The 17,238-nt window shown below is 51.9% G+C and overlaps 1 protein-coding gene across 1 annotated transcript in view; it reads right to left on the bottom strand.

Moving 5' to 3' along the window:
• sardh (sarcosine dehydrogenase) overlaps positions 1-17,238 on the bottom strand; it is a 357,516-nt gene that overhangs the window by 18,388 nt on the left and 321,890 nt on the right. The window contains exons 18-20 of the mRNA XM_038781905.1: positions 14,648-14,795; positions 9,767-9,860; positions 1,768-1,930 (exon numbers count right to left, since the gene is read on the bottom strand). Coding sequence (XP_038637833.1) covers positions 1,768-1,930; positions 9,767-9,860; positions 14,648-14,795 — 405 coding nt within the window. The remainder of the gene's footprint in view (positions 1-1,767; positions 1,931-9,766; positions 9,861-14,647; positions 14,796-17,238) is intronic.

Raw genomic sequence — 17,238 nt, 5'->3', positions numbered from 1 at the left:
AGCTTTGCTGACTGGGGGATTGGTGGGGGTGTGGGATCGCACTGTGCATTCTGGCAGCTTTGCTGACTGGGGTATTGACGGGGTGTGGGATCGCACTGTGCATTCTGGCAGCTTTGCTGACTGGGGTATTGATGCGGGTGTGGGATCGCACTGTGCATTCTGGCAGCTTTGCTGACTGGGGTATTGACGGGGTGTGGGATCGCACTGTGCATTCTGGCAGCTTTGCTGACTGGGGTATTGATGCGGGTGTGGGATCACACTGTGCATTCGGGGCAGCTTTGCTGACTGGGGTATTGACGGGGGTGTGGGATCGCACTGTGCATTCTGGCAGCTTTGCTGACTGGGGGATTGACGGGGTGTGGGATCGCACTGTGCATTCGGGGCAGCTTTGCTGACTGGGGGATTGACGGGGGTGTGGGATCACACTGTGCATTCGGGGCAGCTTTGCTGACTGGGGTATTGACGGGGTTGTGGGATCACACTGTGCATTCTGGCAGCTTTGCTGACTGGGGGATTGACGGGGGTGGGATCACACTGTGCATTCGGGCAGCTTTGCTGACTGGGGGATTGATGCGGGTGTGGGATCACACTGTGCATTCTGGCAGCTTTGCTGACTGGGGTATTGATGCGGGTGTGGGATCACACTGTGCATTCTGGCAGCTTTGCTGACTGGGGTATTGATGCAGCTGTGGGATCGCACTGTGCATTCTGGCAGCTTTGCTGACTGGGGTATTGACGGGGTGTGGGATCGCACTGTGCATTCTGGCAGCTTTGCTGACTGGGGTATTGATGCGGCTGTGGGATCGCACTGTGCATTCGGGGCAGCTTTGCTGACTGGGGGATTGACGGGGTGTGGGATCGCACTGTGCATTCTGGCAGCTTTGCTGACTGGGGGATTGACGGGGGTGTGGGATCACACTGTGCATTCTGGCAGCTTTGCTGACTGGGGTATTGACGGGGTTGTGGGATCACACTGTGCATTCGGGGCAGCTTTGCTGACTGGAGTATTGATGCGGGTGTGGGATCGCACTGTGCATTCTGGCAGTTTGCTGACTGGGGGATTGACGGGGGTGTGGGATCGCACTGTGCATTCGGGCAGCTTTGCTGACTGGGGTATTGACGGGGTTGTGGGATCACACTGTGCATTCTGGCAGGTTTGCTGTCTGGGGGATTGACGGGGGTGTGGGATCGCACTGTGCATTCTGGCAGCTTTGCTGACTGGGGGATTGACGGGGGTGTGGGATCGCACTGTGCATTCGGGCAGCTTTGCTGACTGGGGTATTGACGGGGGTGTGGGATCACACTGTGCATTTGGGGCAGCTTTGCTGACTGGGGTATTGACGGGGGTGTGGGATCGCACTGTGCATTCTGGCAGCTTTGCTGACTGGGGTATTGATGCGGGTGTGGGATCGCACTGTGCATTCGGGGCAGCTTTGCTGACTGGGGTATTGATGCGGGTGTGGGATCGCACTGTGCATTCTGGCAGCTTTGCTGACTGGGGTATTGACGGGGTGTGGGATCGCACTGTGCATTCTGGCAGCTTTGCTGACTGGGGGATTGACGGGGTGTGGGATCGCACTGTGCATTCGGGGCAGCTTTGCTGACTGGGGTATTGATGCGGGTGTGGGATCGCACTGTGCATTCTGGCAGCTTTGCTGACTGGGGTATTGACGGGGTGTGGGATCGCACTGTGCATTCTGGCAGCTTTGCTGACTGGGGTATTGATGCGGGTGTGGGATCACACTGTGCATTCGGGGCAGCTTTTACCTTTTTCAATGCTGAGTGAATCAATGGCTCTGTAACCAGCATTGACGATTCCAAACTTGGCCCCAGATTCCATCACGGCACGATGGACAGTCACGCAGGATTCCCGTGGTACATGCAGCTCCCATCCAAGCTCACCAACAAACGAAAGTCTCATAGCTCGCACCTTGCAAACCAAAAAGTTGGATTAATAAGAATTCCCAGCGAGTCAGCGTCAGGGAACAGATGGGGCGTTACAGAATCCGAGACTGATACAGCACAGGAAAAGGCCATTCAGCCATCATGTCTGTGCTGGCTCTTTGAAAGGACGATCCAATTATTCCCACTCCATCTTCTCTTTCCCCATTGCCGTACAAATGTTTTAACTTCAACTATTTATTCAGTTTTCCTTTGGAAAGTTCCTGTTGAATCTGCTTTTAGAGCACTTCCCAGATCACAACACCTCGCAGTGTGAAGAAATTCTCATTTCCCCCTCTGGCTCTTTTGAATTACCTTCAAAGAAGAATGATCCCACTGCTCCTGTCTCTCCACATAATTAAAATCTGAGATAGAATAGAAATAGAAAATAGGAGCTGGAGGCCATTCAGCCCTGCTCTACCATTCAATCTGATCATGATTGACCCTCTATCTGAACACTATGCTCCTCTGCATCTCCCTATATATCTTCACACCTTTAGAATCTAGAAATGTATCTATTTCCTTCTTAAATAAATTCAGTGACTTGGGATAGAATTCCACAGGTTCACCATCCTCCGAGTGAAGTAGTTTCCTTGAATGATAGAAATGGCAGCATTCGGGATCCATGGATGACAAGGGAAATTGTAATCTTAGTCAAAAGGCAAAAGGAAGCACACAATAGGTATCGGCATCTAAAAACTGACAAAGCCCTTGAGGAGCACAGTGAGAAGGAACTTAAACGTGGAATTAGGAGGCTAAAAGGGGCCATGAAATGTCTTTAGCAAACATCGTCAAGGAGAATCCCAAGGCTTTTTATGCATATATTAGGATCAAGAGGGTAGCAAGAGAAAGAGTAGGCCCACTGAAGGACAATGGAGGGAAGGTATGCGTGGCACCACAGGAAGAGGGTGAAATCTTCAATGAGTACTTTGTATCGGTATTCACCAGGATGAAGGACATGATTGGTGTAGAGATCAGGGATAGGTGGGAGATCACTCTGGAGAACATCAATATATCAAAGGAGGAAGTGTTGAGTATCCTAAATTGCATTAAGGTAGACAAGCCCTGGGGCCGGATGGGATCTATCCCAGGTTACTGCGGGAGGCAAGGGGAGAAATAGCTGGGGCTTTAGCAGATATCTTCACATCCTCTTTGACCACAGGCGAGGTTCCAGAGGACTGGAGAATAGCCAATGTTGTTCTCTTGTTTAAGAAAGGGAGCAGGGATAATTCAGCAAATTATAGGCCGGGGAGTCTGACATCAGTGATGGGGAAGCTTTTGGAAAAGATACTGAGGGATATGATATATGTGGATTTGGAGAAAGATGGACTAGTTAGTGACAGGCAGCATGGTTTTGTATGGGGAAGGTCATGTCTCACCAACTTGATTGAGTTTTTGAAGAGGTGACAAAGAAAATTGATGAGGGAAGGGCTGTGGATGTATTTATATAGACTTTAGTAAGGCGTTTGGCAAAGTCCCACATGGCAGACTGGTACAAAAACTAAAATCACATGGGATCAGGGTGGGCTGGCGAGATGGATGCAGAACTGACATGGTTACAGAAGACACAGAGTAGCGGTGGAAGGGTGTTTTTCTGAATGACAATCTGTAGCTAGTGGTGTTCCGCAGGGATCAGTGTTGGGACATCTGTTGTTTGTAGTATATATATAAATGTGGGTGGTCTGATTAGTAAGTTTGCAGACGACACAAAGATTGGCAGAGCTGCTGATAGTGCCGAGGATCGTCAGAGGATAGATTGGAGACTTGGTTACAGAAAAAACAGATGGAGTTTAATCCAGACAAATGTGAGGTGATACATTTTGGAGGATCAAATCTAGGTATGAGTTAATCTGTAAATTTCAGAACCCTTAGAAATATTGGGCGGGATTCTCCCATACCAGCGAGAGGAGTGGCGTGAACCACTCCGGCGTCGGGCCGCCCCAAAGGTACGGAATCCTCGCACCTTCAGGGGCTATGCCCGCCCCGGAGTGGTTGGCGCCCTGCCGGCCGGAGGGATAGGGGCCTGGCGCCAAAGGGCCTCCTCCGGCCGGCGCGAGTTGGCGCATGTGTGGGAGCAGCAGTGCGTGCTGACATCATCCCCGTGCATGCGCACAGGGATTCACTTCCACATTGGCCATCACGGAGGACCACAATGGCCGATGCGGAAGGAATAGAGTGCCCTCATAAAAGTGAATGGACTGCGAAATTCAATTTAAACAACCAAGTACAAAGGGATAAAATCAGGCAAACTGCAACAGTGAAACTACAGAGCCTGCTGAAACTTCAAGGGGAGTGAAATGCTTCTCCAGGTAACAAACTGCAGAATGGCTCTGTCCTGTGAGAGGAATTTCGGACAGCCAGGCTGTAGAATGGCTCAGTCCTGTGAGAGGAATTTCGGGCAGCCAGGCTGTAGAATGGCTCTGTCCTGTGAGAGGAATTTCGGACAGCCAGGCTGTAGAATGGCTCTGTCCTGTGAGAGGAATTTCGGACAGCCAGGCTGTAGAATGGCTCTGTCCTGTGAGAGGAATTTCGGACAGCCAGGCTGTAGAATGGCTCTGTCCTGTGAGAGGAATTTCGGGCAGCCAGGCTGTAGAATGGCTCTGTCCTGTGAGAGGAATTTCGGACAGCCAGGCTGTAGAATGGCTCTGTCCTGTGAGAGGAATTTCGGACAGCCAGGCTGTAGAAATGGCTCTGTCCTATGAGAGGAATTTTGGACAGCCAGGCTGTAGAATGGCTCTGTCCTGTGAGAGGAATTTCGGACAGCCAGGCTGTAGAAATGGCTCTGTCCTATGAGAGGAATTTTGGACAGCCAGGATGTAGCTGTGCTTTGCCCTGTTATGGGATGTTCAACATGAGAGGGAGCAGGTTTAAAGTCTACACAGACTCAAGGCGACCCCCATCCTGGAGGAGACCTCCGACCTGGCCCATTCCAGCCCAGATCCCAGCCTCCCCCCTCCCCCCCCCAACTCCCAGATCCCATGAAGGATCCCAACATCGGATCTGGCCAATGGCTTCTGTGGCCTTGTGCTCCATTCGGAGTTCATGGAACCCAGTCCTCGCTTTTAGGGACCGGTCATGATTCACATCTGGCCGACGTCCCGCTGGGGGGGGGGAGGGGGGGGGGGAGGCCGGGGGGGGGGGGGGGGGGGGGGGGGGGGGCAGAATATCAGGGGGCCGCTGCATTCTACATTCATCTCAGTAACGAGATTAAACGACCTTTTGGGCGAGATCGATATCACCCCCCAGCCGGAGCAGGCTAGGACTACTGGAAACTGTTTTTAAACCACAGCAAATCCCATTTCTGGCCTCTCTGGGAATTTTCACAACATAGCAGGATTGGCGCCAGGCGTAAGTGGCCTGAGAATCACCCCCAATGTTTTTAAACATAAATAAGGGCAGTAATGAGGGTATGAAAGTTGAATTGACAAAGTAGGCTGAGGGAAAGGTCAATAACGAGGCAGGGGCAAATATTGAAGTGGATATTTCAGAATACATAAATTCCAACAAGTATGAAAAAGTCCAGGGGATGGATCCACCATCCGTGGTTAACTAGAAAGGATAAAGATAGTATCAAACATAAAGAAAAAGCTTATCATTATTTAAAACAGGTGACAGGTCAGAAGATTGGACAGAACAGAAGGAAAAGCAAAGAATGACCACATGATTAATAAAGAGGAACAATTAGAGTACGAGAGCAAGTGATACAGAAATATAAAAAGATAGTAAAAGTTTGTATAAATATTTAAAAAAGAAACAAGCTAACAAAGTAGCTGTATGACAAAGTAGCATTGTAGGGGCAGCACGGTAGCATTGTGGATAGCATAATTGCTTTACAGCTCCAGGGTCCCAGGTTTGATTCCGGCTTGGGTTACTGTCTGTACGGAGTCTGCACGTTCTCCCCGTGGGTTTCCTCCGGGTGCTCCGGTTTTCTCCGGGTCCAAAGATGTGCAGGTTAGGTGGACTGGCCGTGCTAAATTGCCCTTAGTGTCCAAAATTGCCCTTAGTTTCCAAAATTGCCCTTAGCGTTGGGTGGGGTTATGGGGATAGGGTGGAGGTGTTGACGTTGGGTAGGGTGCTCTTTCCAAGAGCCGGTGCAGACTCGATGGGCCGAATGGCCTCCTTCTGCACTGTAAATTCTATGATAATCTATGAAAGTGAGCAATGGTGCTACAGAAGCGAATCTGAAGAATTGATCATGGAAAACCAGGCGATGGCAGGTGAACTGAACAGGTATTTTGCATCTGCCTTCACTATACAGAACACAAGTAACATCCCAGAAGCAGCAACAAACCAGGAAATGAAAGGGAGCGAGGAACTCAGGAAAATTACAATCATCAGAGAAGTGGTACTGAGAAAATTGTAGGGTCTGTGGGCTGACAGGTGCCCAGATTCGGATGGACTTTATCCTGGGGTCTTAAATAAAGTGGCTCAAGAGATGTTGATACATTGGTTTTAATTTTCCAAAACTCCTCAGATTCAGGGAAGGGCCCATTAGATTGGACGATAGCAAATGTAACTCTTTATTCAAAAGGGAGAGAGAGACAGAAAGCAGGAAACTACAGGCCAGTTAGCTTATCATCTGTCATACAGAAAATGTGGGAAATATTAAAGATGGAACAGGGCACCTGGACAGGTTCACGGCAATCGGGCAGAGTCAACATGGTTTTGTGAAAGGGAAATCATATTTAACCAACATCATGGAGTTCTTTGAGGAAGTGACATGTGCTGTGGATAAAGGGGAAGCTGTGGATGTACTGTACTTAGATTTCCAGAAGGTTTTTGTTAAAGTGCCGTATAACAGATATTCCCAGAAAATAAAAGCCGATGATATCGGGGGTAACATATTAACATGGATAGAAATAAAACAGAAAATGCTGGAAAACCTCAGCAGCTCTGGCAGCATCTGTGGGTAGAGAAAAGTCAACATTTCGAGTCCCTATGCCTCTTCTTCACAGTATAAAGTGAAGATTGGCTGGCTAACAGGAAGCAGAGAGTAGGCATAAAAGGGTATTTTTCAGATTGACAAGGTGAAACAGGTGGTGTGCCACAGGTCCCAGTGCTGGGACCTCAACTGTTTACAATTTATACAAATAATTGGGTGAAAGGATGGTGGCTCCATTTGCTGATGATACAAGGTTAGGTAGGAAAGTAACTTGTGAATGGGCCAAAATGAGGCTACAAAAAGATATAGATCGGTTAAGAGAGTGGATAAAGATCCAGTGAATGGAGTATAATGTGGAAAAATGTGAAATTGTTATTTGTAAATGGTGATATTGCAGAGCTCTGCGATGCAGAGGGATCAGAACGTCCTAGAGCATGAATCAGAAAATGCTGGTATACAGGTACTGTAAGTAATTAGGAAAGCTATAGGATGTTAATTGAATACAAACGTGGGAAGGTTATGCTTCAGTTCTACAGGACACTAGTGAGACCAGTGTTGGACACTTTATTGGGCGGCATGGTAACACAATGGTTAACACTGTTGCTTCACAGCACCAGGGTCCCTGGATCGATTCTAGGCTTGGGTCACTGTCTGTGCGGAAACTGCACCTTCCCCCGTGTCTGTGTGGGTTTCCTCCGGGTGCTCCGGTTTCCTCCCACAAGTCCCGAAAGATGTGCTGTGAATTGGACATTCTGAATTCTCCCTCTGTGACCCGAACAGGCGCCAGAAAGTGGTGACTAGTGGCTTTTCACAGTAACTTCATTGCAGTGTTAATAAAGATTATTATTATTATTTAAGGAAGGATCGAATGCGTTTCTTGGATGGCTGCCCACCGAGCTGACCATCCCCACAACCACCTCCCAGGCCAGTGAGATGAAGCTGGTGAGGCACCTTGAGTCATCCCTCAGGTATTCTGGGATGTTAGTGTAAGCTTACTTGTGACAAGGTAAGTATAGGTACTGCATCAAATTTATAGCGTAACTAGTTAAACTACTTGATATCAATACACATAATTAGTGATAGAAACTGGGCGGACTGGGCAAGCTGGGCTATGACTCGATAATAATTGAATGAAGACTTTAATTAGTCTTCGATATGGCAGAGCAGGTTGTGAGCTGAGCAGGCACACCAGCAGGAGATGTCTCCATTTCAAATCTCTCCAGCTCAAGAATCATTGGGCTGGAGTGTGAGTCGGAGGCACTTGCACACAAGGAAGTTGGACAAATTTCTGAATATGATCAAAAACCAGGAGAAAGCAAGGGTTCAGGAAAGGAAGGAGGTGACTGACAGGGAACCAGGCAGTGTGGGATTAGGAGATCTCTCACAACCTGCTCCTGCCAACATGTAAGATGTCCTGAGGACCAGGAGGTAGATCGTGGGAATGAAATGAAATGAAAATCACTTATCGTCACGAGTAGGCTTCAAATTAAGTTACTGTGAAAAGCCCCTAGTCGCCACATTCCGGTGCCTGTTCGGTGAATCACGGTTACAATCCAGAGCAAGACATCATGGCTGAGCAAGCTGCCAGAGACACTCCCTCTCCGAACTCCCACTGCTTTATAGGCTCTGCCTCTCCGAACTCCCACTGCTAATGGGCTCTCTCCGAACTCCCACTGCTTTATAAGCTCTTGCTCTCTCTCCCCCCACACTCTCGCTGTTTTATATAACTCAGAATCCAGTTCCAACAGTACAGAAATTTAACTCCAGAGTTTTGTCTGAAGTTTTTGATCACTATCATCAAACAATTGAACTTATTCCACTTCTCCTTCGCTCACATGTGTTTTAATATAGAAAACTCAACGGTGAAGGATGGAACCGGAATCAATCTTTCAAAGTTTTATAAGCTTTTATTTATAGAGATACATGTTACAAACATGTACTGTCAAAGCTAACAATGCCCTGTTTCATTCTGTTCCTATTCATAGCCACACAAGTGAATCTCCAGTAAATGCCCACCGCCTGCAAAACATTTAACACGATTAATGCACAGCCAACACGAGTCCCCCGCAGGAAAACATCTTCTGGCTGAGGTTCCCCCCGCACCCCCCCCCTCTGCCCAGGATCCCCCCCCCCCCCCCCCCTCTCCCCAGGATCTCTACCCCCCCTCTCAGGTTGATGCCTGAGAACTGGCCAATTCACACAGTGAATTACCACAGGAAGCCAGGCTGCACCAATTGCCTGCCTGGTGGGCGGGGCTAGCAGGCACACAGCGTAGAGCCCCCGGCTTTACCTGCGGTTATGGCCGGAGAATTGCTGGGTCCGTGGCCTGGCCTACAGCGGCCGCCAGCCACGCGCGGACTCAGCCTGTCAAATACTGTCCTCGGTAACCCTCCTCGCCACCCCGGACCACCCCCCACCAGTGCCCGTAGCCCCCACCAAAGTCCACCCCCGCCCGGGGAATGGCTCCCCCCCCCCACCCCCCGCAGTCCGCAGCCCCCACACCGAGTTCATGAAAATAAAAGAATAAGTGTTGCAAGCCGACAGGAACTCAGCCAATCGGGGGCGGAGCATCAGGGGGATGACCTCAGGTGACCCGAGGGCGTGCGGCGAGGGGGCGGAGCATTGCAAAATTGGCGGCATTCGCAATTTCGGCATAAACGGGGATTCTCAGGCCGAACGCCAAATGCAAGTTTGCCCCGGATCATTCAAATCTTCCAACCACTTTATAAAGACTTCAGTTTCCCCAAATATCCAGATTTTGAACGTTAACATTGGGGATGTGAAAAGAGGCGATCAGAGTGACCGGTGGGTTAATGACAGAGTGACCGATGGGTTAATGTTGAGCCACGTGACAGAGTGACCGATGGGTTAATGTTGAGCCACGTGACAGAGTGACCGATGGGTTAATGTTGAGCCATGGTGAGGAGTAGGAGAGGAACTCACTGTGTGTCCAGCTGCCTTCACAACCTGGTGTGTCGAGAATGGAAACGTCCCATTGCTCAGGTCAGTGTCGAGAACTTCCTGCAACACCAAGCGACTGCCAAGGAGAAAGCAACAATCACCAAGTCACGTCAATCAGAAACAGAGCACCCCACAAGCCAGCTGCTGCCCACCCCTCCTTCACTCCCTCCATCCCTCACTCCCTCCATCCCTCACTCCCTCCATCCCTCACTCCCTCCATCCCTCACTCCCTCCATCCCTCACTCCCTCCATCCCTCACTCCCTCCATCCCTCACTCCCTCCATCCCTCACTCCCTCCATCCCTCACTCCCTCCATCCCTCACTCCCTCCATCCCTCACTCCCTCCATCCTTCACTCCCTCCCTCCCTCACTCCCTCCCTCCTTCACTCCCTCCCTCACTCCCTCCCTCCTTCACTCCCTCCATCCCTCCATCCTTCACTCCCTCCCACCCGCTCCCCTCCGTCCCTCACTCCCTCCCTCCGTCACTCCCTCCCTCCTTCACTCCCTCCCTCCTTCACTCCCTCCCTCACTCCCTCCCTCCTTCACTCCCTCCCTCCCTCACCCTCCCTCCTTCACTCCCTCCCTCACTCCCTCCCTCCTTCACTCCCTCCCACCCTCCCACCCGCCCCCTCTCTCCCTCACTCCCTCCCTCCTCCACTCCCTCCCTCCGTCACTCCCTCCCTCCTTCACTCCCTCCCTCCTTCACTCCCTCCCTCCTTCACTCCCTCCCACCCGCCACCCTCCCTCCCTCACTCCCTCCCTCACTCCCTCCCTCCGTCACTCCCCTCCCTCCTTCACTCCCTCCCTCCTTCACTCCCTCCCACCCGCCCCCTCCCTCCCTCACTCCCTCCCTCCCTCACTCCCTCCTTCACTCCCTCCCTCACTCCTCCCTCCTTCCCTCCCTCACTCCCTCCCTCCTCCCTCCTCACTCCCTCCCTCCTTCACTCCCTCCCTCACTCCCTCCCTCCCTCACTCCCTCCCTCCTTCACTCCCTCCCTCACTCCCTCCCTCCTTCACTCCCTCCCTCACTCCCTCCCTCCTTCACTCCCTCCCACCCGCCCCCCTCTCTCCCTCCCTCCGTCACTCCCTCCCTCCTTCACTCCCTCCATCCTTCACTCCCTCCCACCTGCCCCCCTCCTCCCTCACTCCCTCCCTCCTTCCCTCCTTCACTCCCTCCCTCCCTCCCTCCGTCACTCCCTCACTCTGCCAGACCCTTTCATGCAACCTATCCCACAATCTAAGGTCATTCTCCTGAACACCCCCTGCCCTGGGCCCCTCCAGAAGACACTCCCTCACCCATTCCCTAATCCTGACTCATTTAATCTCTGGAGGTGTTCACCATTCAGTCAATTTATGTTTAATGCGTGATCGAATTCCATATTTTATAGAGCTGGCATGGTGGCACAAAGTGATTCTGCTGTCCCACAGTGCCAGGGTCCCGGGTTAGCACTGCTGTCTCACAGTGCCAGGGACCCGGGTTAACACTGCTGTCTCACAGTGCCAGGGACCCGGATTAACACTGCTCCCTCACAGTGACAGGGACCCGGGTTAACACTGCTGCCTCACAGTGCCAGGGACCCGGGTTAACACTGCTGTCTCACAGTGCCAGGGACCCGGGTTAACACTGCTGTCTCACAGTGCCAGGGACCCGGGTTAACACTGCTGTCTCACAGTGCCAGGGACCCGGGTTAACACTGCTGTCTCACAGTCCCAGGGACCCAGGTTAACACTGCTCCCTCACAGTGACAGGGACCCGGGTTAACACTGCTGCCTCACAGTGCCAGGGACCCGGGTTAACACTGCTGCCTCACAGTGCCAGGGACCCGGGTTAGCACTGCTGCCTCACAGTGCCAGGGACCCGGGTTAGCACTGCTGCCTCACAGTGCCAGGGACCCGGGTTAACAATGCTGTCTCACAGTGCCAGGGACCCGGGTTAGCATTGCTGTCTCACAGTGCCAGGGACCCGGGTTAACACTGCTGTCTCACAGTGCTAGGGACCCAGGTTAACACTGCTGTCTCACAGTGCCAGGGACCCGCGTCAACACTGCTGTCTCACAGTACCAGGGACCCGGGTTAACACTGCTGCCTCACAGTGCCAGGGACCCGGGTTAACACTGCTGTCTCACAGTGCCAGGGACCCGGGTTAGCACTTGCTGCCTCACAGTGCCAGGGACCCGGGTTAACACTGCTGTCTCACAGTGCTAGGGACCCGGGTTAACACTGCTGTCTCACAGTGCCAGGGACCCGCGTCAACACTGCTGTCTCACAGTGCCAGGGACCCGGGTTAACACTGCTGTCTCACAGTGCCAGGGACCCGGGTTAACACTTCTGCCTCACAGTGCCAGGGACCCGGGTTAACACTGCTGTCTCACAGTGCCAGGGACCCGGGTTAACACTGCTGTCTCACAGTGCCAGGTACCCGGGTTAACACTGCTGTCTCACAGTGCCAGGGACCCGGGTTAACACTGCTGTCTCACAGTGCCAGGGACCCGGGTTAACACGGCTGTCTCACAGTGCCAGGGACCCGGGTTAACACTGCTGTCTCACAGTGCCAGGGACCCGGGTTAACACTGCTGTCTCACAGTGCCAGGGACCTGGGTTAACACTGTTGCCTCACAGTGCCAGTGTCCCAGGTTCGATTCACCGCTGGGTTACATAGAACATAGAACAGTACAGCACAGAACAGGCCCTTCGGCCCTCACTGTTGTGCCGAGCCATGATCACCCTACTGAAACCCACGTATCCACCCTATACCCGTAACCCAACAACCTCCCCCTTAACCTTACTTTTATTAGGACACTACGGGCAATTTAGCATGGCCAATCCACCTAACCCGCACATCTTTGGACTTTGGACTGTGGGAGGAAACCGGAGCACCCGGAGGAAACCCACGCACACAGGGGGAGGACGTGCAGACTCCACACAGACAGTGACCCAGCCGGGAATCGAACCTGGGACCCTGGAGCTGTGAAGCATTTATGCTAACCACCATGCTACCCTGCTGCCCCTGGGTAACTGTCTGTGCCGAGTCTGCACGTTCTCCCTGTGTGCGGGTGGGTTTCCTCCGGGTGCTCCGGTTTCCTCCCACAGTCCAAAGATGTGCAGGTTAGGTGGATTGGCCATGATAAATTGCCCTTAGTGTCCAAAAGGGTTAGCTGGGGTTACTGGGTTCCGGGGATAGGGTGGGAAGTGGGCTAGGTAGGGGGCTCTTTCAAAGGGTTGGTGGAGACCCGATGGGCCGAGTGGCCTCCTTCGGCACTGTAGTAGTTCTACAATTTCGCCCCATTCCTAACAGGAACCTATCAATCTCAGATTTAAAATGCCCACTGATCTCCCAGAGAACGTTCGCCCCCGCCCAGCCCCCCAGCATTTCTGTGGACAAGTTTTTGCAAATTCCAGCCCTGCAAATGCTGGTTTGAATTGTATGTACCATTCAATCAACATCACAAAATACAGAATATCTGATGATTATCACCATGCTGCTTGTGGAATCTTGCTGTGTACAAATTGTCTGCTGTGTTTCCTAAATGAGAAGTCATTGGCTTTGAGGTGTTCAGTGAAAGGAACAACAGAAATTGGGAGTCTTTTTGCCCGACCGTATGATTTTCAAAACTGATTGAATCCGCCGTAACCGTCTAAATTCCAGCAAATACAACCTGAATGTGTTGAATCTCTCGGCCTAATTTAACTCCAGGCCTCATTCTGGGAAATCGACACTGAGCTCCCTCGGGGTCAGTAAATCCTTCCCAAGGTGTGGAGCCCGGACCTGCTCCCACTAACCCCGGCTGTGGTCTATCCAGGGACTTGTGTAACTGAAGCAAGACCTCCCCCCCCCCACCCCCACCCCAACCCCCACGCCCATATTTGGCTTTCTATTCCATCATCTGAGTCATTAATAAATACAGAGGACAGTTGAGGCCCCAACGCAGATCCTTGTGGGTCATGCTCGTCATTGTGCTAATTCGAGGACCGGCCCTTTATCCCTGCTCTCTGTGTAATCTCAGCTGCTCAGCCAATTTCCCAATCAGATCAATAATTTACCTTCAATTCCATTCTGACCGTTAATCATTTTTTAAATCTTTAATATTGTCACAAGTAGGTGTGGTGAATGAGATTCACACGGTATTATAAGTTACCAATGTCACTCTGCTCCCAGTATATATATGTACCGATATTGTAAGTGCAGTTGCACTACCTGACCACCGGGGGAGTAGCTCTGGGAGTACTCGAGAGTTTGTACTGGGCTCCCCCCTTGGCTCCGCCCAGAACTCCTCCCCCTGGAGCTGCTGTATAAAGATCCGTGCCACAGAGTCAGCCAGTTCACCGAAAGTTCAACGGCTAACAGGCTGGCTCTGTTGTAAGTATATTAAAACCGCTATTCTAATCCTACAAGCACGTGTCCGTAGAATTGATGGTTCCATCAGTAGGCTTACAGTAACACTGCAATGAAGTTACTGTGAAAAGCCCCTAGTCGCCACATTCCGGCGCCTGTTCGGGTCACAGAGGGAGAATTCAGAATGTCCAATTCACCTAACAGCATGTCTTTCGGGACTTGTGGGAGGAAACCGGAGCACCCGGAGGAAACCCATGCAGACACGGGGAGAACGTGCAGACTCCGCACAGACAGTGGTCCAAGCCGGGAATCGAACTTGGGACCCTGGTGCGGTGAAGCAATAGTGCTAACCACTGTGCTACCATCTTCTCCCCCCCCCCCCACCACCAACAATGGCGGTGCCCCAGACACATATCAGCCCTGTCTGTGACCCCCCTCCTCCACCCCCCCCCCCCTCCTCCACCCCCCCCCCCCCCCCCCCCTCCTCCGCTTATCCTTCAATCAGTACCGTCAGCCTTGCATTTGCCCACCTCTTAGGTCCCTGCACGCTGATCATTCCCAATTCCTCTGAGCAATCGACTAGTTGACAGTTGAACTTCTGGTCCTGAAGAACAGAGCTAATATGCGTCCAGTTGTGTTGGGCCACCCCACCTCCGACTGCCAAGTAATAGCCATCACCTGCAGCAGAGCACAAAACGAGGTCAGAGCCCAGTTAGCATCAGCCAGGCACAGCTAACAAGATCAGACTGTGGGAGGAACGACAGCTCAGGACACAGACAAGGCCCTCAGCCAAACATGCTGAAAATCCAGTTAGCCAACTGCACAGATTAAACACACATCCTCTGGATGTCAATGTGATTCAATTACTGTCGTTAGTGAATGCTTAAAAAGATAAAGCTGAGAATGAGAAACAGTGAAAGCCTCAGCCTCGAGCTACAGCTGTTCAACTGAGTTAGTGTAGGCCACAGCAGGCCACAAACACAGAGCAGCACAAACAGGCCACAAACACAGAGCAGCACAAACAGGCCACAAACACAGAGCAGCACAAACACGGAGCAGCACAGACACGGAGCAGCACAAACACGGAGCAGCACAGACACGGAGCAGCACAAACAGGCCACAAACACAGAGCAGCACAAACAGGCCACAAACACGGAGCAGCACAAACAGGCCACAAACACGGAGCAGCACAAACAGGCCACAAACACGGAGCAGCACAAACAGGCCACAAACACAGAGCAGCACAAACAGGCCACAAACACAGAGCAGCACAAACAGGCCACAAACACGGAGCAGCACAAACAGGCCACAAACACGGAGCAGCACAAACAGGCCACAAACACAGAGCAGCACAAACAGGCCACAAACACGGAGCAGCACAAACAGGCCACTAACACGGAGCAGCACAGACAGGCCACAAACACGGAGCAGCACAGACACGGAGCAGCACAGACACGGAGCAGCACAAACAGGCCACAAACACAGAGCAGCACAAACACGGAGCAGCACAGACACGGAGCAGCACAGACACGGAGCAGCACAGACACGGAGCAGCACAGACACGGAGCAGCACAGACACGGAGCAGCACAGACACGGAGCAGCACAGACACGGAGCAGCACAGACACGGAGCAGCACAGACACGGAGCAGCAAATTAATCCCATTCAGCACCGCTGCCAAGAACAAAAAGTACGTTCATTTTGAATGACTGTCTGAACCAGAGTCACATTCTCATTACACTGACATAAATAATCAGAAATATATAACCACAAAATCATAACATCCTTTTGAGTTAAAGTCACTACAGAGGGAGCATTAGTAACCCCGTGCTGCACCTGTCCTGGGAGTGTTTGATGGGGACAGTGTAGAGGGAGCTTTACTCTGTATCTAACCCCGTGCTGCACCTGTCCTGGGAGTGTTTGATGGGGACAGTGTAGAGGGAGCTTTACTCTGTATCTAACCCCGTGCTGTACCTGTCCTGGGAGTGTTTGATGGGGACAGTGTAGAGGGAGCTTTACTCTGTATCTAACCCCGTGCTGTACCTGTCCTGGGAGTGTTTGATGGGGACAGTGTAGAGGGAGCTTTACTCTGTATCTAACCCCGTGCTGTACCTGTCCTGGGAGTGTTTGATGGGGACAGTGTACAGGGAGCTTTACTCTGTATCTAACCCCATGCTGTACCTGTCCTGGGAGTGTTTGATGGGGACAGTGTAAAGGGAGCTTTACTCTGTATCTAACCCCGTGCTGTACCTGTCCTGGGAGTGTTTGATGGGGACAGTGTAGAGGGAGCTTTACTCTGTATCTAACCCCGTGCTGTACCTGTCCTGGGAGTGTTTGATGGGGACAGTGTAGAGGGAGCTTTACTCTGTATCTAACCCCGTGCTGTACCTGCCCTGGGAGAATTTGATGGGGACAGTGTAGAGGGAGCTTTACTCTGTATCTAACCCCGTGCTGTACCTGTCCTGGGAGTGTTTGATGGGGACAGTGTAGAGGGAGCTTTACTCTGTATCTAACCCCATGCTGTACCTGTCCTGGGAGTGTTTGATGGGTACAGTGTAGAGGGAGCTTTACTCTGTATCTAACCCCGTGCTGTACCTGTCCTGGGAGTGTTTGATGGGGACAGTGTAGCGGGAGCTTTACTCTGTATCTAACCCCGTGCTGTACCTGTCCTGGGAGTGTTTGATGGGGACAGTGTAGAGGGAGCTTTACTCTGTATCTAACCCCGTGCTGTACCTGTCCTGGGAATGTTTGATGGGGACAGTGTAGAGGGAGCTTTACTCTGTACCTAACCCCGTGCTGTACCTGTCCTGGGAGTGTTTGATGGGGACAGTGTAGAGGGAGCTTTACTCTGTATCTAACCCCGTGCTGTACCTGTCCTGGGAGTGTTTGATGGGGACAGTGTAGAGGGAGCTTTACTCTGTATCTAACCCCGTGCTGTACCTGTCCTGGGAGTGTTTGATGGGGACAGTGTAGAGGGAGCTTTACTCTGTATCTAACCCCGTGCTGTACCTGCCCTGGGAGAATTTGGTGGGGACAGTGTAGAGGGAGCTTTACTCTGTATCTAACCCCGTGCTGTACCTGTCCTGGGAGTGTTTGATGGGGACAGTGTAGAGGGAGCTTTA

This window comes from Scyliorhinus canicula, chromosome 21 (genome assembly GCF_902713615.1).
Source record: "Scyliorhinus canicula chromosome 21, sScyCan1.1, whole genome shotgun sequence".
NCBI classification, from domain to species: Eukaryota; Metazoa; Chordata; class Chondrichthyes; order Carcharhiniformes; family Scyliorhinidae; genus Scyliorhinus; species Scyliorhinus canicula.
Note: the sequence above shows the minus strand (reverse complement) of the source record. Positions and strands in the feature narration are given on the sequence as shown.